Below are 22,748 nucleotides of genomic sequence, written 5' to 3'. Positions count from 1 at the left end.
TGTTGTTTAGAATTTACTCAGCAAATTAACCAATGCTTAACCCATACCTAAGCCATCCTTCCTTTCTAGGTTATGAGCCAAGAAATCCAGGAACAGCTGCATAAGCAGCAGGAGGTAATTGCGGACAAACAGATGAGTGTCAAAGAAGATCTTGATAAGGTGGAACCTGCTGTCATTGAGGCCCAGAATGGTATGTAGAGACTGTCAGAGCTTTGGCGTCTAGGAAGGGTGCTCTCCATCTACATTACTGTGGAGTTCAGGTCACTGAACATCGCACACATGCTTCCCTCAAAGGTTCTGGTTATGTATGTTTCCAAAAATATCATTAGTAACCATCTGAAGCTTGTTCTGAATGCTTGAGACTGTCTTCATCTCTTAAAGCAAAGTTCCTATAAAGCTAGATTGTATTTACTGTAGTGAAACCCCTCTCATAAAAGAAACTTCACAATATAAGCTTTATGTCAATAATACATTTTTAGAGATCTGTTGATAATTACATAAATATGCTATTTATCCCTGAGTTGAATTTCACCAAGAAATACAAAATATTCAGTGTGACTCTCTTGTAATTATTTCTGAGTGCTCTGGCTATGACCCAGTTGCTAATTTAAGTATTGATAGCAGTCACTTACTTCTCTTTTTCCATTCCTTACATGCCTATAAGATGCTTTAGAAATAGGGCAGGCCCGGCGCAGTGGCTCACGCCTGTAATCCCAGCACTTTGGGAGGCCGAGGTGGGCGGATCACGAGGTCAGGAGATCGAGACCATCCTGGCTAACACAGTTAAACCCCATCTCTACTAAAAATACAAAAAATTAGCCGGGCATGGTGGCGGGCACCTATAGTCCCAGCTACTCAGGAGACTGAGGCAGGAGAATGGCGTGAACCCGGGAGGCAGAGCTTGCAGTGAGCCGAGACACTGCACTCCAGCCTGGGCGACAGAGCGAGACTCTGTCTCAAAAAAAAAAAAAAAAAAAAAATAGGGCAATAACCTGCCACACTATTTTAGTTTGCAGTTTATGCAGTGCTTAAGACTGCTGTCAGCCAGGCGAGGTGGCTCGCATTAATCCCAGCACTTTGGGAGGCCGAGGCAGGAGGATCGTTTGAACTTAGGAGTTTGTGACCAGCCTGGGCAACATAGCAAGACCCCCATCTCTATTTTAAAATAAATGAATAAATGAAAACAAAAGAAAAAAGAGTGCTCTCTTCTTGCCCACTAGTATTTAACCAGTTTCAAATAACCCAATTATCTGTAGTTTTTACCTTATACAACAAGATGAATTCAAAGGCACCACCCAAGCTATAGATTTTCATTCAGAGTTGGATTTGGATGATAATTTAATGTAGTTCTCACCTTCTAAATAATTACTTAAAATTGATCTACAAAAATTTCAGCCTGGAAAACTTTTTCAGTGTATAGCAGTCATGGGCCATTGTTTTTGTTTTGCTTTGTTCGAGACAGGGTCTCACTCTGTCCCCCAGGCTGGAGTGTAGTGGTGCAACCGTGGCTCACTGTAGCCTCAGCCTTCCCCTGTGTCAGACGATCCTCCCACCTGAGCCTCCTGAGCAGCTGGGATTATAGGGGCACACCACCACATCCAGCTAATTTTTGTATTTTTTGTGCAGTCAGGGTTTTGCCATATCGCCCAGGCTGGTTTCAAACTCCTGGGCTCAAGCGATCTACCTGCCTCAGCCTCCAGAAGTACTAAGATTACATGTGTGAGCCACTGTGCCTGGCAGCCATTGTTTTAGAACTGTTAACTCCACATCTTTACTCATCCCTCTAAATTGTAGCAAATTTAAAATGTCTGTTGAAATTGTATGAAATAAATGCACAATTACACTTAAAAATATTCTTGTCAGGGCTCAGTCACTCACGCCTGTAATCCCAGCACTTTGGGAGGCCGAGGCGGGCAGATCACCTGAGGTTTCGGAGTTCAAGACCAGCCTCACCAACATGGAGAAACCCCACCTCTACCAAAAATACAAAATTAGCCAGGCGTGGTGGTATATACCTGTAATCCCAGCTACTTGGGAGGCTGAGGCAGAAGAATTGCTTGAACCCGGGAGGCAGAGGTTGCGTTGAGCCGAGATCGTGCCATTGCCCTCCAGCCTGGGCAACAAGAGCGAAAACTCTGTCTCAAAAAAAAAAAAGATACAAAAAATTAGCCAGGCTTGGTGGCAGGGGCCTATAATCCCATCTTAGGAGGCTAAGGCAGGAGAATCGCTGGAACCTGCGAGGCAGAGGTTACAGTGAGCTGAGATCGTGCCACTGCACTCCAGCCTAGGCAACAGAGCTAGACTCTGTCTCAAATAAATAGTAAATTAATATATTCTTAATCTTTATGAAGATAAAGGAATTAGGACTTCTGAGACATTTTAAAGGTAATATCCTGCTTTTTAAGGAATGCTTGCATTTTGTAAGATCTTCGTAATCATTTAAGAGATCAGCTACTTACCCTATTTCAGAGGGTTTAATACAGAAAAGTCTCTCATTTCTCAGCTCTTCTGAGCAGCTAGCTGTCGTTTCTCTCATTGGAGTTGGAGCTCCTGGCTGTTCGGTTCATTCTCACCATGCTTTGCTCTGTCTTCTCCCACCCATCGACCCTCATCCACTCCTCCTGCCCCTCAGCTGTGAAGTCGATCAAGAAGCAGCACCTGGTGGAGGTGAGGTCCATGGCCAACCCTCCTGCTGCAGTGAAGCTGGCGCTGGAGTCCATCTGCCTGCTGCTGGGGGAAAGCACCACGGACTGGAAGCAGATCCGCTCCATCATCATGCGGGAAAACTTTATCCCCACCATCGTCAACTTCTCTGCAGAGGAGATCAGGTGAGAAAATGGAAGTGCCAAGGTATTGCCAGAAATTGAAATCAGTTGTTTAGGCCAGGCACAGTGGCTCACACCTCCAATCCCAGAACTTTCGGCTGTTCAGGCCAGGCACAGTGGCTCACGGCTGTAATCCCAGAACTTTCGGAGGCCAAGGCAGGTGGAGTGCTTGAGCCTACGCGTTAGAGACCAACCTGGGCTACGTGGTGACACCCTGTCTCTACAAAAAATACAAAAATGAGCTGGGTGGGGTGGCATGCACCTGTAGTCCCAGCTACTTGGGAGGCTGCGGTGGGAGGATGGCCTGAACGCAGGGGATCGAGGCTTCAGTGAACCGAGGTCACACCACCGCACTCCAGCCTGGGTGGCAGAGCAAGACCCTGTCTCACTTTTTAAAAAGAAAGAAATTGTTCAAGTGTTGAGAGCACATTTCCAGCTTTCACCTGAGAACCAAGGGTCAGTCTCGCTCCTCCCCAGTGGTCAGTCACTGGGGCAGTGAGATGAGAGCTGGCTCTGGTCTCTTCCATTTTAATTTTATGAAAACTCTTCCTTGCTTTTGTCCTGCATGTGCTTAGAAATATCATTCCTCTCTTACAGTGACGCCATAAGGGAGAAGATGAAGAAAAATTACATGTCCAATCCAAGTTACAATTACGAAATTGTTAATCGGGCTTCCCTGGCTTGCGGCCCTATGGTGAAATGGGCAATCGCACAGGTGATTAACACAGCCAAGAGCTCCCGTGTGAAAGGTGACCTCTTTTTCTGTCACTTAAATAACAGTTATCTATTGGTTCTTCCCAGCTTAACTATGCAGACATGTTAAAGAGAGTGGAGCCCCTACGCAACGAGCTGCAGAAGCTGGAAGATGACGCCAAGGACAACCAGCAGAAGGCCAACGAGGTGGAGCAGATGATCCGAGACCTGGAAGCCAGCATCGCCCGCTACAAGGAGGAGTACGCCGTCCTGATCTCAGAGGCCCAGGCTATCAAGGCAGATCTGGCTGCTGTCGAGGCAAAAGTAAGATGATCATCACTCATCCTGTCTTTCCTGCCTTGGAAGCGGAGATTAACACACTTGAACACGCGCCGCCTGTACCATGCTGGCCTCAGTGAATTAGCTCTGTAACATCTGTAAGGGCCCAGAGGACTTTTTTTCCTAGAAAATAATACACACTTGAGTATTCACTAAGTGTTGTTAATTAGGATAGATTGATACAAACTGGATGCTTTGCAGCCATTGAATCCCCCACCGGCAGCTCCAGACCTGTTTGCTGTGCTGCCTGAAGGCCTCACTCCGTACCCAGCTTCTGCCCCGCTGAGGATTCTGAGTCATGTGTGGTCATTAGTTATATATGATCTGGGTCTCATGTCCTTTGGGATTGTGAACAACTTGGGCACGTTTCTAACCCACCCAAAACCCTGCACGTGATGTGGATGAACCAATTTGCAGGATTCGGTATAAATCCTAAAAGGCCTGATCCCTGAGCATCTTGTTCGGTTTTCCTTTTAGGTAAACCGGAGCACTGCTCTTCTGAAGAGCTTGTCTGCTGAACGTGAACGATGGGAAAAAACAAGTGAAACTTTCAAAAACCAGATGTCCACCATTGCTGGGGACTGTCTCTTGTCGGCTGCGTTCATTGCCTACGCGGGTTACTTTGACCAGCAGATGCGTCAGAACTTGTTCACTACCTGGTCCCATCACCTCCAGCAGGCCAACATCCAGGTGAGAATCGCAGGGAATTCAGAAAGGATGTGTGAGCAGTGTGAGGCAAGCTGGTGTTTAGCGCACAGTTAGGATGCCCCATCTGTGGCTTCGAAGAGGAGGAAAGGTAACGGCCTTGCCTTTCAGTTCCGTACAGATATTGCCAGGACGGAATACCTTTCCAATGCGGATGAGCGTCTTCGCTGGCAGGCCAGCTCCTTGCCTGCTGATGACCTGTGCACAGAAAACGCCATCATGCTGAAACGGTTCAACAGGTACGAGCTCAGGTGCCAAGGAGAGGCTCGGGAAGAACGTGGGTGGTGATCTTGAATGTCGTTCAAAATACACCCTTGTTTGAAGAGAGGATTAGAAAATGGGGCGTGGGCATACAGTGCTGGCAGCTTGGTGCTCCTCTGACGGTGGGGCGTGTGCTGTTCTCTTTATTGTCAGGTGTCTGAGTTAGTCTGCAGTGAATGCTTCTTGTAACCTTCTAAAATTGATTGGCAGGGGCCAGGCGCAGTGGATCACGTGAGGTTAGGAGTTTGAGACCAGCCTGGCCAACATAGTGAAATCCTGTCTCTACTAAAAATACAAAAAAACTAGCCAGGCGTGTTGGCGTGCGCCTGTGATCCCAGCTACTCAGGAGGCTGAGGCAGGAAAAACTCTTGAACCCAGGAGGCGGAGGTTGCAGTGAGCCAAGATCACGCCATTGCGCCCCAGCCTGGGCAACAGAGTGAGACTCCATCTCAAAAAAACATAAAAATAGGCCGGGCACGGTGGCTCACACCATGATCCCGGCACTTTGGGAGGCCGAGGCGGGTAGATCACGAAGTCAGGAGTTTGAGACCCGCTTGGCCAACATATCTACTAAAAATACAAAAAATTAGCTGGGTGTCGTGGCAGGCACTTGTAGTCCGAGCTACTCAGGAGGCTGAGGCAGGAGAGTTGCTTGAACCCGGGAGGCAGAGGTTGCAGCAAGCCGAGAGCACGCCACTGCACTCCAGCCCGGGTGACAGTGCGAGACTCCGTCTCAAAAAAAAATAAATAAAAATAAAACTGATTGGCAGGGTTGTGTTTGGGGCGGACATTCAAACAGTCCTCTGTTAGAAGAACTGAAATGGAAGGACAGAGTAAGAACGGGGACGTGGCTGCAGTGAAGATGGGCTAGGTGCTGACAGGGCGCCATGTCTCACCAGGTGGTGCCAACAAGAATATGAATCGATCAGTACACCCTGTGCACAGGGCTACATCTTCCTAAATGACCCTTTCACCTAGGAGTTCCACTTCCAGGTGTTCATTCAACAGTAGCTTGGCCTGTGTACAAAATGGCAAATCTAAGAGCAAGTGTGTACCAGCTGAAGACTGGAGATAACTCGGCCCTCCTGAGGCCCACCACGCTGCAGTGCTGGGTAGTCTTTGCCGACACAGGACATTCAAATACAGACTGGACAGGTGCAGAGCAGGTGGCAGACGCCTCCCCTGAGGCCACAGCGCCCACACTGACACGTGTGTCTGTAAATGCTTAGACCTTCTCTGTAAAGACAGACGAGAAACTGGTAAAAGCCATCACCTGGGGAAGGGACTTTGGTGACCAAAGAACAGGGTCCAAAAGGCAGGGCAGCGTGGTTCTTCTCACCATGTGCCCTTTTATAGTTTGAGTTGTGTAGAAGCTTGTGTGTATTACCAGTTGGGTTTTTTTCACGTTTTAACTGGCTAGACTATAGGTACTTGACATTAGCTTCTTTGTGCCCTTCTTTCCTCATTTGTAGAGTGGTTTGATAACAGTGTCAGCCTCGTAGGGCTGTTAGGAGGATTACCTGAGATAGTGTCTGTAATTGGACACAGTCCCTGGCAATTTAAATTCTGTGTAAAGTTAATCCCTTGGTGCTGCTGAGCGTTGGTGTTGATACTGGCTGTCTGGAAGGATCGTAAATACGAAAAAGCTATTCTAACAGTGCCACATGCTGAGGGAGGACGATTGTCCCAGAAGAAAAAGGATTTTTAACTATGGCCCTCCTGGTATATGACTCAAGCTACCTCCTCATGCCAATAGTTCTTCAAAAGGATGATGTGATGTTAGCATTAAGCATGTAAGCTTTATTGGTAAACCTGAAAACGTCTCTGGAAAGCACCCTTGGGTGGCGGTAACAGCCTGTCCCTCTCCTCAGGGACTTGGCTGACCATGATCCTGTGCTTTTCCCATTCAGTGTTTCAACCTTCTCTTCTGTGGCCTCATCCTCAGGTATCCGTTGATCATTGACCCCTCTGGACAGGCCACCGAATTCATTATGAATGAATATAAGGATCGTAAGATCACACGGACCAGCTTCCTGGACGATGCCTTCAGGAAGAACTTGGAGAGTGCACTGCGATTTGGGAACCCCCTTCTGGTCCAGGTTGGTGTTGACCTTTGAATTCTTGAAACACCACATTCAAGAGTGAATTCCTTTTTGGGGGCTGCATTTAGTTTTCAACTTTGTAAGACTTCATGTTGTATCAGAAGGATAAAGCTTTGAGATGGTTCTATAATAGATAAATTCGGCAGAATCATTATTTGCATTTAAAATTCTATTCAGTGGTGGGGCGAGGTGGCTCATGCCTGTAATCCCAGCACTTTGGGAGGCCAAGGCGGATGGATCATCTGAGGTCAGGAGTTCAAGAAAGCCTGGCCAAACCCCGTCTCTACAGAAAATACAAAAATTAGCTGGTTGAGGTGGCGGGCACCTATAGTCCCAGCTCCTTGGGAGGCTGAGGCAAGAGAATCACTTGAACCCAGGAGGCACAGGTTGCAGTGAGCCGAGATCGTGCTCCAGCCTGGGAGACAGAAAGAGACTGTATCTCAAAAAAAAACAAAATTATATTCAGTACAGCCATGAAAAGCAAGAAACAGTCAGGCATGGTGTCTCATGTCTGTAATCCCAGCATTTTGGGAGGCCAAGGCAAGCAGTTCACAAGGTCAGGAGATCAAGACCACACTGGCCAACATGGTGAAAGCCCATCTCTATTTAAAATACAAAAATTAGCTGGGTGTGGTGGTGCACACCTGTAGTCCCAGCTACTCGGGAGGCTGAGGCAGGAAAATTGCTTGAACCTGGGAGGCGGAGGCTGCAGTGAAACGAGTTCACGCCACTACACTCCAGCCTGGGTGACAGAGTGAGACTCCGTCTCAAAAAAAAAAAAAAAGAACAAGAAAAATGTTCAAGAAACAAGAACAGGCCGGGCACGGTGGCTCAAGCCTGTAATCTCAGCACTTTGGGAGGCCGAGATGGGCGGATCACGAGGTCAGGAGATCGTGACCATCCTGGCTAACACGGTGAAACCCCGTCTCTACTAAAAAAATACAAAAAACTAGCCGGGCGAGGTGGCGGGCGCCTGTAGTCCCAGCTACTCGGGAGACTGAGGCAGGAGAATGGCGTAAACCCGGGAGGCGGAGCTTGCAGTGAGCCGAGATCCGGCCACTGCACTCCAGCCTGGGTGACAGAGTGAGAGTCTGTCTCAAAAAAAAAAAAAGAAAAGAAAAAGAAACAAGAACAAGGAACTTGTTCCTTTGCAGGAACATGGATAGAGCTGGAGGCCATTATCCTCAGCAAACTAATGCAAGAGCAGAAAACCAAGTACCAGATGTTCTCACTTATAAGTGGGAGCTAAATGATGAGAACACATGGACACATAGAGGGGAAAAACACGCACTGGGACCTTTCAGAGCATGGAGGGTGGGCGGAGGGAGCGGATCAGGAAAAATGACTAATGGGTACTACACTTACAACCAGGGTGATGAAATAATTTGTATAATAAACCCCCATGACAAGTTTACCTATGTAACAAACCTGCACTTGTATTCCCGAACTTAAAAGTTAAAAATTTGTTTTTAAATAAAGCATGTAAGGTCACTAGGAAGCATCAGATTTGCAACAAGATGAATTCATTATGCAAATTGAAAAAAATTTAAGGAATGAAATACAGTGCCGTTCAGAGGGTCTGTGTCAGCACTGTCCCCCAGAACTTTCTGCAGGGGCAGGAATGCCTGATGGTCCACACTGTCCAGTGTGGTAGCCACCAGCCTCAGGTGGCTTATGCTGAGCACTTCCCACGGCTAGTGTGACCAGGAACTGAGTGTTTAATTTTTTTTTTTTTTTTGGTTTTTTTTTTTTTTTTGAGACGGAGTGTTGCTCTGTCCCCTAGTCTGAACCTCCCAGGTTCAAGCAATTCTCCTGCCTCAGCCTCCCAAGTAGCTGGGACTACAGGCACGTGCTAACACCCCCAGCTAACTTTTTAGTATTTTTAGTAGAGATGGAGTTTCACTATGTTGGCCAGGCTGGCCTTGAACTCCTGACCTCAAGTGATCTGCCTGTCTCAGCCTCCCAAAGTACTGGAATTACAGGCATGAGCCACCACGCCTGGCTGAGTTTTTAATTTCAGTTAATTTTTTGAGACGCAGTCTCACTCATTCGCCCAGGCTGGAGTGCAGTGGTGCGATCTCGGCTCACTGCAAGCTCCGCCTCCCGGGTTCACACCATTCTCCTGCCTCAGCCTCCCAAGTAGCTGGGACTACAGGCACCTGCCACCACACCCGGCTAGTTTTTTTTTTGGATTTTTTAGTAGAGACGGGGTTTCACCGTGTTAGCCAGGATGGTCTCGATCTCCTGACCTCGTGATCCGCCCGCCTCGGCCTCCCAAAGTGCTGGGATTACAGGCGTGAGCCACCGCGCCTGGCCAATTTTAGTTAATTTAAGTGTAAGTAGCCACACATAGCTAGTGGCCACCATACACAAGTGGCGGGTGGCTTTTGGGAACGTATGCTTATCTAGAGTAGCACAGCAACATAGCATTTGGGTGAAGATAAAGTTACAAAGCCCTGGCCATCAAGTTCCACCCGTGTTCTATGCAGGATGTGGAAAGCTACGATCCAGTTTTGAACCCAGTGCTGAACCGTGAAGTGCGGCGAACAGGCGGGAGAGTGCTCATCACCCTCGGGGACCAGGACATAGACCTGTCGCCATCGTTTGTCATCTTCCTGTCCACCCGGGATCCAACTGTAAGGAATGGGACTCTTCCCCAGGGAAATCTGGCAGGATTTGGTTTTGAAGCTGAATTAAAACCGACTGTTCTGTTATCTATTTTGGCAGGTCGAGTTCCCACCAGATCTCTGTTCCCGGGTTACTTTTGTAAACTTCACAGTCACCCGTAGCAGTTTACAAAGCCAGTGTCTAAATGAAGTACTTAAAGCAGAAAGACCTGATGTGGACGAGAAACGATCTGATCTTCTGAAACTTCAAGGTAGGATCTGGACCTATGGCTGTTAGACGGTTGGTGCAGGTGAAGGGGCTGAACTTCTAAGTGACGAGGATGTTCCCCGTTTGTGGCAAACACTTCTGAGAGCATACCTTTTGAAGTATTATTGCAAACTCTGGATGTTTTATTCATTTAAGGGGAATTTCAGCTCCGTTTGCGTCAGCTGGAAAAATCTCTACTACAAGCTCTGAACGAGGTGAAAGGGCGCATTTTGGACGACGACACAATCATAACCACTCTGGAGAACCTGAAGAGAGAGGCTGCAGAGGTCACCAGGAAAGTTGAGGAGACGGACATCGTCATGCAGGAGGTGGAGACCGTGTCCCAGCAGTACCTCCCGCTCTCCACCGCCTGCAGCAGCATCTACTTCACCATGGAGTCCCTCAAGCAGGTGGGTGCCTTGGCCGCGCAGAGGCTGGCCGGCCCCCGCACAGTAGCTCCTCGGCCACGCAGAAGTTCGGCGGGTGCCAGGGGAGCTGCCTCACGGCTGCCTACTGCTTCCTTTCAGATACACTTCTTGTACCAGTACTCCCTCCAGTTTTTCCTGGACATTTATCACAACGTCTTATATGAGAACCCGAACCTGAAGGGCGTCACGGACCACACACAGCGCCTGTCCATTATAACGAAGGACCTCTTCCAGGTAGAGTGGGGTCCTCAGCCGCTCCCCGGCGGGGGAAGCAGGGTGCTGCTTCTCTTACGGAACAACATCGCCTCCTGCTCTCGTCCCAGGTGGCATTTAACCGAGTGGCTCGAGGCATGCTGCATCAGGACCACATCACCTTCGCCATGCTGCTGGCGAGAATCAAACTGAAGGGCACCGTGGGGTAAGAGCACTCACGCCCGCAGGAGGATGCCATCTTGCTGGTGGCCCACAAGGGTTTCATGATCAGATACGTGCTTTTATTTCTTCTTTTCTTTTAGTTTTTGAGACAGAGTCTCCCTGTTTCCCAGGCTGGAGTGCAGTCATGCAGTCTCAGCTCACTGCAACCTCCAGCTCCCAGGTTCAAGCCATTCTCCTACCTCAATCTCCTGAGTAGCTGGGACTACAGGTGCCTGCCACCACACCCAGCTAAATTTTTTTGTATTTTTAGTAGAGATGGATTTTCATCACGTTGGCAGCCCAGCCTGGTCTCAAACTCCTGATCTCAAGTGATCGCCTGCCTTGGCCTCCCAGAGTGCTGAGATTATAGACATGAGCCACTGTACCCGGCCTGTTTTTTCTTTCCTTTAAATCACAACTGTTATTTTAGTGACAGTGGGAATGAACATGAGGGACCCTAGCTAACTGTTGCACCCTTCGCAGGGAGCCCGCCTACGATGCAGAATTCCAGCACTTCCTGAGAGGAAATGAGATCGTCCTGAGTGCTGGCTCCACCCCCAGGATCCAGGGCCTGACTGTGGAGCAGGCGGAGGCGGTGGTGAGGCTGAGCTGCCTTCCCGCGTTTAAGGACTTGATTGCAAAGGTTCAGGCAGATGAGGTGATTGTTCTTTTGAATGTTTCCAGTGAAAAATGTCAGCCTTTTCCCAGGAAATGTGAGGAATCGCATGTTGTATAAAACCCAGAATGTGTGTGCGCGCTTGCGTCAGACCCTTGTGTCAGTCCCCCGAGGCCGGCCCTGCCCCATGGGTGCTTCCACTGTTGTCTCCACAGCAATTTGGCATTTGGCTGGACAGCAGCTCCCCGGAGCAGACCGTGCCCTACCTCTGGAGTGAAGAAACACCTGCAAGTAAGCCCCGCTGTGGTTTTCTTTCTGAACCTGAATGTAAAGTTGGGTTTTGCTGCTTAAACGGATGCTTTAAAAACATGCAAAGTTACTATCCTGGGCAGCATAGGGAGGCCCCATCTCTACAAAAAATACAGCCTTGGCCAGGAGTGGCAGTGCACACCTGTAGTCCCATCTACTCGGGAGGCTAAAGCAGGAAGGTCACTTGAGCCTGGGAGGTCGAGCTTGCGTGAGCTGCGTTTGCGCCACTGTACTCCAGCCTGGGCAGCAGACAGAGACCTGTCTCTGAGTGAGTGGTCACTGATGCCCGAGATAAGTGTTTCAATGTTAAAACTTTTTAAGGAAACCACTTAGGGAGATCGCTTCTAGATAGGTGTTGGGTTAGAGGTAGATCAGAAATTTCCAATTCCTGTTCATCGCATGCTTGAAGACCATAAGAGAACTAGGTGAGGAGCTCCCGCCCAGTGGTAAGGAGTTAACTGGCTGTATTCATGCTGCAGACAGGAATGGAATGCCATCAGCCGGTTTTGAGTGTGTTAGGCCAGACCTGGGCTAGCCAGGCTGAGAGGAAGTGTCAGACTGTGGAGGGCAGAGCGTGGACCCGCTTCCTGAGTACCTTCAGGTGTTCTCAGGAAGTGAGCAGGTATTAGTGTAGTAATTAAAAATCAGCAAACGGCACCTTGTCCTATGGATACATCCAGGTGGTAAGGTGTTCTCATAGGCGTGTCCAGAGGGCTCACGGAAGGCACAGGAGATGTGGCTGAATTTCCTGATTTGAGCTGATCCTGAAATGCTGAGTGGGTGCTTTGGGAGGAACACTCCAGGCAGGGGAGGGCGTCTCCAAGTCCTCGCTTCCACCCAGCACCCACCGCTCTGTCCCTGTTTCAGCACCCATTGGCCAGGCCATCCACCGCCTGCTCCTGATCCAGGCTTTCCGGCCCGATCGCCTGCTGGCCATGGCCCACGTGTTTGTTTCAACAAACCTTGGGGAGTCTTTCATGTCCATCATGGAGCAGCCGCTCGACCTGACCCACATCGTGGGCACAGAGGTAATGTCCTGAGACAGCCCAGGCGTCCCAAGAGACTCCACGCCCACCTCCCCAACCACAGCTGTCAGCAGCCCTGGCGCCTGCTGTCACTCCAGGTTACAGTCTGCTCCTAAGACCAGGAACTCACTGCAGATTCTCAACTGGCTGCGTGGTGCCCACACCTGGACCCCGAAAGAACATCTCAGACCCCTCACTCAGGGCGCTCCTTTCCCTTGACAGGTACACACTATTTGCTGGCACTGCTGTAACTTCTGCCTTCTCTGTTTGCAGGTGAAGCCCAACACTCCTGTCCTAATGTGCTCTGTGCCTGGTTACGACGCCAGTGGGCATGTCGAGGACCTTGCAGCCGAGCAGAACACGCAGATCACTTCCATTGCAATCGGTAAGGGCGCTTGATGGGCTTCATGGGCTGGAGCCCCGCAGGATTCGTGGTGGGCGTTGATGTCCGCGGCTGCCGCTGCTGACACTAAGTTTCCTTGCGCCAGGCTCTGCAGAAGGCTTTAACCAAGCAGATAAGGCAATAAACACGGCTGTGAAGTCGGGCAGGTAGGCCTGTTCTCTTTGGCTGAAGAAAGCCTTAGTCCCCAGGCATTCAGGCAGGCAGCCTGGCGTGTTGTGTGACTCTCACTGTGTGTGTGCAGGTGGGTGATGCTGAAGAATGTACATCTGGCCCCAGGGTGGCTGATGCAGCTGGAGAAGAAGTTGCACTCCCTGCAGCCACATGCCTGCTTCCGACTCTTCCTCACCATGGAGATCAACCCCAAGGTGGGTGTTTGAAGGGGTGGAGACGTTGCAGGCTGCTGTGGCAGTCCTGTCGGCGCCCGTGTGGTAGAATGGAACAGGCGCCCGTGTCCACACCCGAGCTGTAACGGGAGCCGCGCTGTCTCTTAGGTGCCAGTGAATCTGCTCCGTGCGGGTCGCATCTTTGTGTTTGAGCCACCACCAGGGGTGAAGGCCAACATGCTGAGGACGTTCAGCAGCATTCCCGTCTCACGGATATGCAAGGTAAGTACCTTGTTCTCCTGGTATGCTTTCTCCATAGAAGCCGAAGCCCAGTGCCATCACCAAATGCAGAAGTGGGTCCCTGGGTGTCCCAGAAGTGCCATGTGGTGAATTGCACAGGTGCTTTTGCTTTTCGGCTGTAGGTAAAATTTCCTTCCTTGGCCGGGCATCGTGGCTCACACTGGTAATCCCAGCACTTTCGAAGGTCGAGGCAGTAGGATCATTTGAGCCCAGGAGTTCAAGACTGGGCAGGCCAGGTGTGGTGGCTCACGCCTGTAATCCCTGCACTTTGGGAGGCCTAAGTGGGCAGATCACTTGAGGTCAGGAGTTTGAGACCAGCATGGCCAACATGGTGAAACTCCGTCTCTACTAAAAATATGAAAAATTAGCCAGGCATGGTGGTGGATGCCTGTAGTCCCAGCTACTGGGGAGGCTGAGGCAGGAGAATTGCTTGAACCCAGGAGGCGGAGGTTGGCAGTGAGCTGAGATCGCACCACTGCACTCCAGCCTGGGCGACAGAGTGAGATACCATCTAAAAAAAAAAAAAAAACAGACCTGTCTGGGCAACATAGTGAGATCCTGTCTCTCTCTATAAAATTTCCTTCCTGTGAGCAGGTTGAAAAGTAAAAGCCGTGTTTGATTATGGGGTGTGATTAGGTCCTAGAGGAGCAGAGATGCCCACCCACGGAGAAGCTGGGACCCAGCGCTGTGTCCCCAAGTGGCAGACAATCTCCTCTCCCCCAGCACAGGCCCCCGGAGACCAAGCAGAGCCCTCCCAGGTGCCAAGTGAAAACCAAGACTCTTGGGCAAGAGAAAGGGGATTGTGGCAGGGCTTCGTTCTGTCAGTTCTGTTCTATTTTGTGTCACATCCACCTTTTCTGACATTCCTAGAAACTCTGCCTTCTGTAGATTTCTTTTTTTTTTTTTTTTTTTGAGACGGAGTCTCGCTCTGTCGCCCAAGCTGGAGTGCAGTGGCCGGATCTCAGCTTACTGCAAGCTCCGCCTCCCAGGTTTTACGCCATTCTCCTGCCTCAGCCTCCCGAGTAGCTGGGACTACAGGCGCCCGCCACCTCGCCCGGCTAGCTTTTTGTATTTTTTTTTTTAGTAGAGACGGGGTTTCATCGTGTTAGCCAGGATGGTCTCGATCTCCTGACCTCGTGATCCACCCGTCTTGGCCTCCCAAAGTGCTGGGATTACAGGCTTGAGCCACCGCGCCCGGCCTAGATTTCTTATTGGCTGAATAAATTCTCTGATGGTCTCATTGGATGGCATCTCTATTAATAGAAAAGTTGGCATACTTCTCTCCTAGCAACAGTACTCGTGTGAATTTGCTGCCACCATCAGGATGTGGAGAGCTCTTTGTAAAGCTTTGACTCTGACCTAGCCTCTGCGCTATGCTTGGAGAAGTGCTGCTCTCTAATGACTCTCTACTCGGTCACTTTCCTCACCCAGTCTCCCAACGAGCGTGCCCGCTTGTACTTCCTGCTGGCCTGGTTCCATGCCATCATCCAAGAACGCTTACGATATGCACCACTGGGGTGGTCAAAGAAGTATGAATTTGGAGAGTCTGACCTGCGGTCTGCTTGCGATACAGTGGACACGTGGCTGGACGACACAGCCAAGGCAAGTGTGGGCCGTGCCGGGACAGGCAGCGGATGTGTACCTGGGAAGGACGCCGCAGGGCATGGTGCTGAGAGGCCAGACTCAGCTTGGAAGAGCGAGCTGACCCCTCGTGACCACCAGAGCCTAGCCGGGCATGGGGAGTGAGGAGGAAAGCTGTGCCCCTCGAAAGGGAGCCCCGGGCATGCCCGCCTCCGACCACACACGAACCCTGCTTTTCCTCCCCCAGGGCAGGCAGAACATCTCACCGGATAAGATCCCGTGGTCTGCACTAAAGACCTTGATGGCCCAGTCCATTTATGGCGGGCGCGTGGACAATGAGTTTGACCAACGTCTGCTCAACACCTTCCTGGAGCGCCTGTTCACAACCAGGAGTTTCGACAGTGAGTTTAAGCTGGCATGCAAGGTCGACGGGCATAAAGACATTCAAATGCCAGACGGCATCAGGTATGCAGCTGCCTGCTGGAATGGAGACAGTTGTGACGTCAGGGTGTCTGGTGTCACTCACAGGTAGCCTCTAACATCATTTCCAAATGCACTGGTTTTCTAGGCGAGAGGAGTTTGTGCAGTGGGTGGAGCTGCTCCCCGACACCCAGACGCCCTCCTGGCTGGGCCTGCCCAACAATGCCGAGAGAGTGCTCCTCACCACACAGGGTGGGTGACGAGGGTCCTCCCCACGCACGGGGGAGTGGTGAGGGTCCTCCCCTCATGTGGGGTGGGTGACGAGGGTGCCCACATGGGTGGGTGGCGAGGGTCCTCCCCTCACGCAGGGTGGGTGGCGAGGGTCCCCACACACGGTGAGTGTGCTGCTGTCCCAGGCCCTCCCTGGTTTTGCTGGCTGTGGCTCTGTCAGCCTCGGCCTCCTTGCCAGTCTCCAGCTGCTCCTAGCTCCACTCGGAGGGGAGGCAGAGGGAAGAACTGGCTCTAACAGGGATCTTTTTTTTTTTTTTTTTTTGACAAGGGTCTCCCTTTGTTGCCCAGCCCCAAGTGCAGTGGTGCAATCTCGGCTCACTGCAAGCTCCACCTCCCGGGTTCACGCCATTCTCCTGCCTCAGCCTCTCGAGTAGCTGGGACTACAGGCACCCGCCACCTCGCCCGGCTAGTTTTTTGTATATTTTTTTTTTTGTAGAGACGAGGTTTCACCGTGTCTAACAGGGATCTTTTCTGCAGCATCAACGCAGTTCTAGAGAAGAGGCTTGATATTTATGTAAATGAGCCTAGAAATAACATTTAGATTTTCATCTCATATTGAAAAGCAGTTACTGGCTGGGCACAGGGGTTCACACCTGAATCCTAGCACTTTGGGAGGCCAATGCGGGCAGATCACTTGAGATTAGGATTTCCAGACCAGCCTGGTCAACATGGCAAAACCACATCTCTACTAAAAATACAAAAATTAGCCGAGTGTGGTGGCGCACACCTGTAATCCCAGCTACTCGGGAGGCTGAGGAAGGAGAATCGCTTGAACCCGGGAGGCGGAGGTTGCAGTGAGCTGAGATTGCGCCACTGCACTCCAGCCTGGGCGACAGAGCGAGACTCTGTCTCAAAAAACAAAAACTGTGTCTTTTTTTTTCTTCAAGAGTTAAAAAGTACCTGATACTAAGGGATATTTTAAAACCATTCATCTTCCCTAGAATTTTTTAGCCGTCTTTTTTTCCTTTTCACTTACTAGTTGTTTTCTTCAAGACTTCAAGTGCTATGAGCCAGAAGGGACCTTAGAAATTCTCTAACCCAGTGTCTCTCACAGTGTGTGTCCCAAACCAGCAGCAGTAACCTGCCCAAAACGTCTTAGAAATGCAAGTTCCCGGCCAGGTGCGGTGGCTCACGCCTGTAATCCCAGCACTTTGGGAGGCCGAGGCGGGTGAATCGCGAGGTCAGGAGATCGAGACCATCCTGGCTAACAACAGTGAAACCCCGTCTCTACTAAAAATACAAAAAAAAATTAGCTGGGCGTGGTGGCAGGAGCCTATAGTCCCAGCTACTCGGGAGGCTGAGGCAGGAGAATGGCGTGGGCCCAGGAGGCAGAGCTTGCAGTGAGCCGAGATCGCGCCACCGCACTCCAGCCTGGGCGACAGTGCAAGACTCCATCTCAAAAAAGAAAAAAAGAAAGAAATGCATGTTCCCAGGCTCTGCCCAGACGCACTCCATCAGGACTAGGGACAGGCCCAGCAATTGGCCTTCACAAAGCCTCCAAGCACTACACATGGGGTTGACAGTGGCTGATCAAATCTCAACTTTTTGTTACGGGGAAAAATCACGAAAAGCAAAGAAGACAAAGGGGTTGCTGAAGCTCACAGCTAGTTAACAGGATAGTATCAGGCCACTCCTTCAGGCCACCTCTTCAGTCCTGTAGGCAGAACTTCCAGTTATGGGGCTTGACTTTCAGCCGAGGCCACCCTGCAGGGCATCTGTGCCTCCTGTGAGAGCAGCTGTCTCCCACGGAGGATGTGCTTGTAGACCAGCTTCGGGTCCGCAAACCCAGCTGCCCGTTCAGAATGAAAACATAAGACAGTTGGCAGCTGAGTCATGTGGAGCTGGCGAGGAAGCCCAGGAGAATTGGAGCCCTGGGCACCAAGCATGCTTCCAAGGGTGGGGCAGGGGCGTGGGCTCCTACAGAGGCCTGTGCTTAGTACTGGGTGTCACATGCCGGGAGCCCCAGTGTGGCCCTGCACAACTGGGTCCCTGTGAAGGACCCCTCAGGCCTATCATGTCTGCTCTTTGAGCCCCGTGCTGTGCCAGCACTGTGCTGGGGACAGCACACCCGTCACCTTGTCCAGTCCCACTTAGAGCACAGCAGCGAGGCCTAGGCCCTGCCTCCCTACAGTGCAACTCCCAGAGGCAGTGCTCTTGGGAGCCTGACATTCAGCACTCTGTGTCAGGGGCAGGAAAGGGGAGCGGCCCTAACCCAGAGATCCAGCTGCCCCGCATCATCACCAGTCACGTCCCAGAGAGGGCAAAAGCCAGGTGCCATGGGCAGGTCTGGAGGGAAAGCCCGGTGATCTGGGTGAGGCTGGAGCACATGGCAGGCACCGCAGGGCTCAGGGTAATCCCAGCCACATGGTGGCAGTCACAGGTCAAGGGACACCATGGCGACCAGTTTTCTGAATTAAGAGGGCAGGTGGCACCCCCTCCTGGAGCCCCTCTCGAGCACGCACTCATTCGTGGTCGGGCACAAAGCGGGCTGGGGCTTGACCCAGGTCTCACCGTGAACCCAGGGTCCTGAAGAGCCTGCCTTGAGTCTTTGGACTCAGGCTGCTGGTTCAGTTTTTTTGTGTTGCTTTGAGACTGAGTCTTGCTCTGTCACTCAGACGAGTGCAGTGGTGCAATCACAGCTCACTGCAGCCTCAGCTTCCTGGGCTCAAGCCATCCTCCCACCTCAGCCTCCCAAGTAGCTGGGACCACAGGTGCCACCACCGCACCTGGCTTTCTCATTTTTTGTAGAGATGAGGGTCTCACTATGTTGCCCAGGATAGTCTTGAACCCCTGAGTTCAAGAGATGCTCCCACTTCAGCCTCCCACAGTGCTGGGACTGTGGGTGTGGGCCACTGTGTCTGTCTTGCTGGGTCAGTTTTAATAGTCATGTACTTGACCTGGTAACAGTTTTTTTTCTGTATTTGTCTCCTTAGCTTTCTGGTCAGGTCGTTTTCTGTGCTTTAAAAACATATACGACTGGCCAGGCATGGTGGCTCATGTAATCCCAGTACTTTGGGAGGCCAAGGTGAGCAGATCACCTGAGGTCAGGAGTTCGAGACCAGCCTGGCCAGCATGGTGAAACCCTGTCTCCACTAAAAACACACAAAAAAATTAGCTGGGCCTGATGGCACGTGCCTGTAATCCCAGCTCCTTGGGAGCCTGAGTCAGGAGAATCGCTTGAACCTAGAAGGCAGAGGTTGCAGTGAGCCAAGGTCACACCACTGCACTCCAGCCTGGGTGACAGAGGGAGACTCCGTCTCTGTCTCTCTCTCTCTCTATATATATATGACTGAGTACCTTTCAGATTGCTGCAGTTCCCAGTGCAGACTCACCACGTGGCCTTTATACTCAAGTCCTTTTTCCCTCTGTGATTTCTTACCCGTCCCCTCCCTCCCTCCTGCTGTGACTGTGGGAATATGGGCCAGGTGTGGACATGATCAGTAAGATGCTGAAGATGCAGATGTTAGAGGATGAGGACGACCTGGCCTACGCAGAGACCGAGAAGAAGACGAGGACAGACTCCACGTCCGACGGCCGTCCCGCCTGGATGCGGACGCTGCACACCACCGCGTCCAACTGGCTCCACCTCATCCCCCAGACACTCAGCCACCTCAAGCGCACTGTGGAGAATATCAAGGTAGCTGGAGGGTGGCGGGCCGGCCAGGTCTCAAGGTCCCAGATACTGGATATGGTCACGGACCATCGTTTGTGGACCCAATATTGGTTCCATTGTGCTGGACGGAAGGTGCTCACACCCATGTCACCTCAGGGCAGGTGTCCAGCTGAGCCCAGGCATTGGCAAAATGAGTTGGCCCTTTTGAAATGGACGGAAAACACTCCAGCAGATGGTGAGATAGGCAGACAACGTCCAAGCGAGCCGCCGCAGCCCTTCCTCCCTAGGGGGGCCCGAGAGCTGCGACTCAGGCAGGGGCCTCAGCGGGTTTCTGAGCAGCCTCAGCCTCACACAAGCTCGATTCCAAGTCATGCTCTGCCAAAGCTGTCCATGACCCTGGACAGGTCGGAAGCTCTGGGGCTCTCCCCGGAGGCTGAGTTACTTCTGTTTGATCTTTTTGCTGGAGAAAGAACCTCTTCCTAACTTCTCTTCATCCTTTTGAACGATTTTAGGATCCTTTGTTCAGGTTCTTTGAGAGAGAAGTGAAGATGGGCGCGAAGCTGCTTCAGGACGTTCGCCAGGACCTTGCGGATGTGGTCCAGGTGTGCGAAGGAAAGAAGAAGCAGACCAACTACTTGCGCACGCTGATCAACGAGCTGGTGAAAGGTGCGCGGGCGCCGAACTCACGGTGTGGCCTCCGGTGGGCACCCTGGCCTGGGGCCTCCTTAGCCTGGGGCCACAGCCTGGCCCAGCCCAGCCACACAGCACCACGCGCGACAGCAGGCCTGGGGGGTTCCCTCTGAGAGCAGCTCTGTGCTCTTACCCTCAAGGTGGGCGGGGGGAGGGGCAGGGATTAGAAATACTGAAGAATTTGTTTTTCTTCTGTGCCGGTTCACTGAATGTTGACCAAAATCTTTACGCAACTTCTACAGTTTTTTTAGGGGTCTTCCAAGACAGTGACTGGGGAATGTGGTGGTCCAGGACAGTGACAGACGGTAGTAGCTTACGGCCTGTGAAGAATGGGCATCCCCCAGGACAGTGGGAAAGCAGGGGCAGGCAGGCATGGGGGGCTTGTCCAAAGTTGTGGGAAGCCCCCAGCGTCCTCCTATTTGCCCAAAAAGCCCTAATTACCAGGAACACTGAGCCACTTGTGTGACATGAGTTTTTAGCCGTGGTTTTACTTGAACGTGATTATGGTCCTCCAGACAGACACACCTGGACTAATTTGACCCTAGAAATTGCACGGTTCTGAGACATGCTCTGGACCAGCCTGAGTTAGAGCAGATACGGAGGTGAGGGCGGCACCAGGGGCATAAAGCGCAGCCTGGGAAAGGCAGCAGGTGGAGCCGCCGGCCGCCTGTGTGGGCAGCCAGGACGCCGGAGCACTTGCAGCTTTGCCCCATCTGTGCTGGGGGGGTTGTGAGAGCTGACGCCGTGCGCTCTGTGTGCCTTGGCTGCAGGGATCTTGCCTCGGAGCTGGTCCCACTACACGGTGCCTGCCGGCATGACGGTCATCCAGTGGGTGTCCGACTTCAGCGAGAGGATCAAACAGCTGCAGAACATCTCACTGGCGGCTGCGTCGGGTGGCGCCAAGGAGCTGAAGGTGAAGGCGCTCCTGACGAGTCTGGGGTGGTCAGCAGCTGTCCTGGGTTGGGGTGGGGGTGGCTCTGGGGACAAACACAGGGCCCAGGTCTGACCTGAGCTCCTTCCCCCGGGGGCTGCCGCTTTCCACAGAACATCCACGTGTGCCTGGGTGGCCTGTTCGTGCCGGAGGCGTACATCACTGCCACCAGGCAGTACGTGGCCCAGGCCAACAGCTGGTCCCTGGAGGAGCTCTGCCTGGAAGTCAACGTCACCACCTCACAGGGCGCCACCCTGGACGCCTGCAGCTTTGGAGTCACGGGTGAGTGGAGTCTCACAGGAAATACTGGCTCTTCTCTGCAGGTGGCCTCAGTGGCCTGAGACCACTGTTCCCAGATACACGCACTTAGGGTGACCCGCTGGTGGTCGGGTGGAGCCGCGGTGTGTGGCAGCCTCCGGGAGCCCTGTGCCCGCGGTTTGTGTGGCTGGCCTTTCACCTCAGCCTGGGTTTTGGCTTCCGCCCCACAGGTTTGAAACTTCAAGGGGCCACGTGCAGCAACAACAAGCTGTCGCTGTCCAGCGCCATCTCCACCGCCCTTCCCCTGACGCAGCTGCGCTGGCTCAAGCAGACGAACGCCGAGAAGAAGGCCAGTGTGGTAAGGAAGCGCTGCCTTTCCTGGGTCTCCTGCAGCGACCCCTGCAGTAACCAAGGGCAGAGGCGTCTCCTTTTCTACGCCTGGGTTGTGCTTGGACCTGGAGGTCAGGTTCATAGAGGAAAACCATTTTGCACCTGTCCCAACCTCTCTCTTGCCGGGGCCCCCATCAGCTGTCCCTGGCAGTCTTCCGGTTTTCTTACTTTTCCCTGAAGCCACCAGTAAACCCCTCTGCTTCTCCTGCAGGTGACCTTACCTGTGTACCTGAACTTCACCCGTGCAGACCTTATTTTCACCGTCGACTTTGAAATTGCTACAAAGGAGGATCCTCGCAGCTTCTACGAGCGGGGTGTCGCGGTCTTGTGCACGGAGTAGATAGAACTAACTTTTCTAGCTGCCCTTTCTGTGATAGTGAAAGTTGTTATTTAACATTTATTCATTATGAAAATGTTTGGAAGGTCTGAGCTTGTGAGAAGAAAGTGGTTGGTTGGAGGTTGGAGGAAGCTGAACGGACTCTGACGGCTGGGAGTGGTGGAAATTGGGAGGACACCGGGAGGTATTTGAGAAGGCCAACGGCAGGGCTCCTTTGAGGAAATAAAACACTAAGCATGAGCCGACTCCGCCTCTTCTGTCTCACCTTCGCCCCAGGGCGGAGAGCCGTGCCTTCCTGCAGCCCAGGGAGGGCAGCCCACGGCAGCCATGCCGCTCCCCACCTCGCTTGCATCATGAGTTTGCTCCAGAGCGGCCACAGCAGACCCCTTCTCAGACACAGACACAGCGAGAGGTGGCTCTGGAAGCCCTGAGGCCCGGGCACAGTGGGTCACGCCTGTAATCGCAGCACTTTGGGAGTCTGGGAGTTAAAGACCAGCCTCGGCAACGCAGTGAGAACCCGTCTCTACAAGAAATTAAACCAGGGATGGTGGTGCACACCTGTAGTCCCAGCTACTTGAGGGCTGAGGTGGGAGGATCACCCAAGCCCAAGAGGTTGAGGC

At 52.0% G+C, this 22,748-nt stretch overlaps 1 protein-coding gene across 1 annotated transcript in view; it reads left to right on the top strand.

The window, feature by feature from the left end:
• Positions 1-22,368, top strand: part of DYNC1H1 (dynein, cytoplasmic 1, heavy chain 1) — a 93,754-nt gene extending 71,386 nt beyond the window's left edge. The window contains 28 exon segments of the mRNA XM_011951450.1: positions 70-190; positions 2,633-2,828; positions 3,423-3,540; positions 3,627-3,842; positions 4,335-4,547; positions 4,674-4,801; positions 6,769-6,922; positions 9,415-9,561; positions 9,653-9,803; positions 9,956-10,209; positions 10,327-10,461; positions 10,551-10,645; positions 11,125-11,299; positions 11,473-11,548; positions 12,434-12,594; positions 12,865-12,976; positions 13,080-13,140; positions 13,236-13,359; positions 13,486-13,599; positions 15,049-15,219; positions 15,446-15,663; positions 15,767-15,870; positions 19,335-19,546; positions 20,035-20,188; positions 20,983-21,125; positions 21,257-21,425; positions 21,632-21,759; positions 22,003-22,368. Coding sequence (XP_011806840.1) covers positions 70-190; positions 2,633-2,828; positions 3,423-3,540; positions 3,627-3,842; positions 4,335-4,547; positions 4,674-4,801; positions 6,769-6,922; positions 9,415-9,561; positions 9,653-9,803; positions 9,956-10,209; positions 10,327-10,461; positions 10,551-10,645; positions 11,125-11,299; positions 11,473-11,548; positions 12,434-12,594; positions 12,865-12,976; positions 13,080-13,140; positions 13,236-13,359; positions 13,486-13,599; positions 15,049-15,219; positions 15,446-15,663; positions 15,767-15,870; positions 19,335-19,546; positions 20,035-20,188; positions 20,983-21,125; positions 21,257-21,425; positions 21,632-21,759; positions 22,003-22,131 — 4,179 coding nt within the window. The 3' untranslated portion in view covers positions 22,132-22,368.
• The last annotated feature ends 380 nt before the right edge of the window (positions 22,369-22,748 follow it).

The sequence above is a fragment of the Colobus angolensis genome, unplaced genomic scaffold, assembly GCF_000951035.1.
Source record: "Colobus angolensis palliatus isolate OR3802 unplaced genomic scaffold, Cang.pa_1.0 Scaffold32, whole genome shotgun sequence".
In the NCBI taxonomy this organism is placed as follows: domain Eukaryota; kingdom Metazoa; phylum Chordata; class Mammalia; order Primates; family Cercopithecidae; genus Colobus; species Colobus angolensis.
Note: the sequence above shows the minus strand (reverse complement) of the source record. Positions and strands in the feature narration are given on the sequence as shown.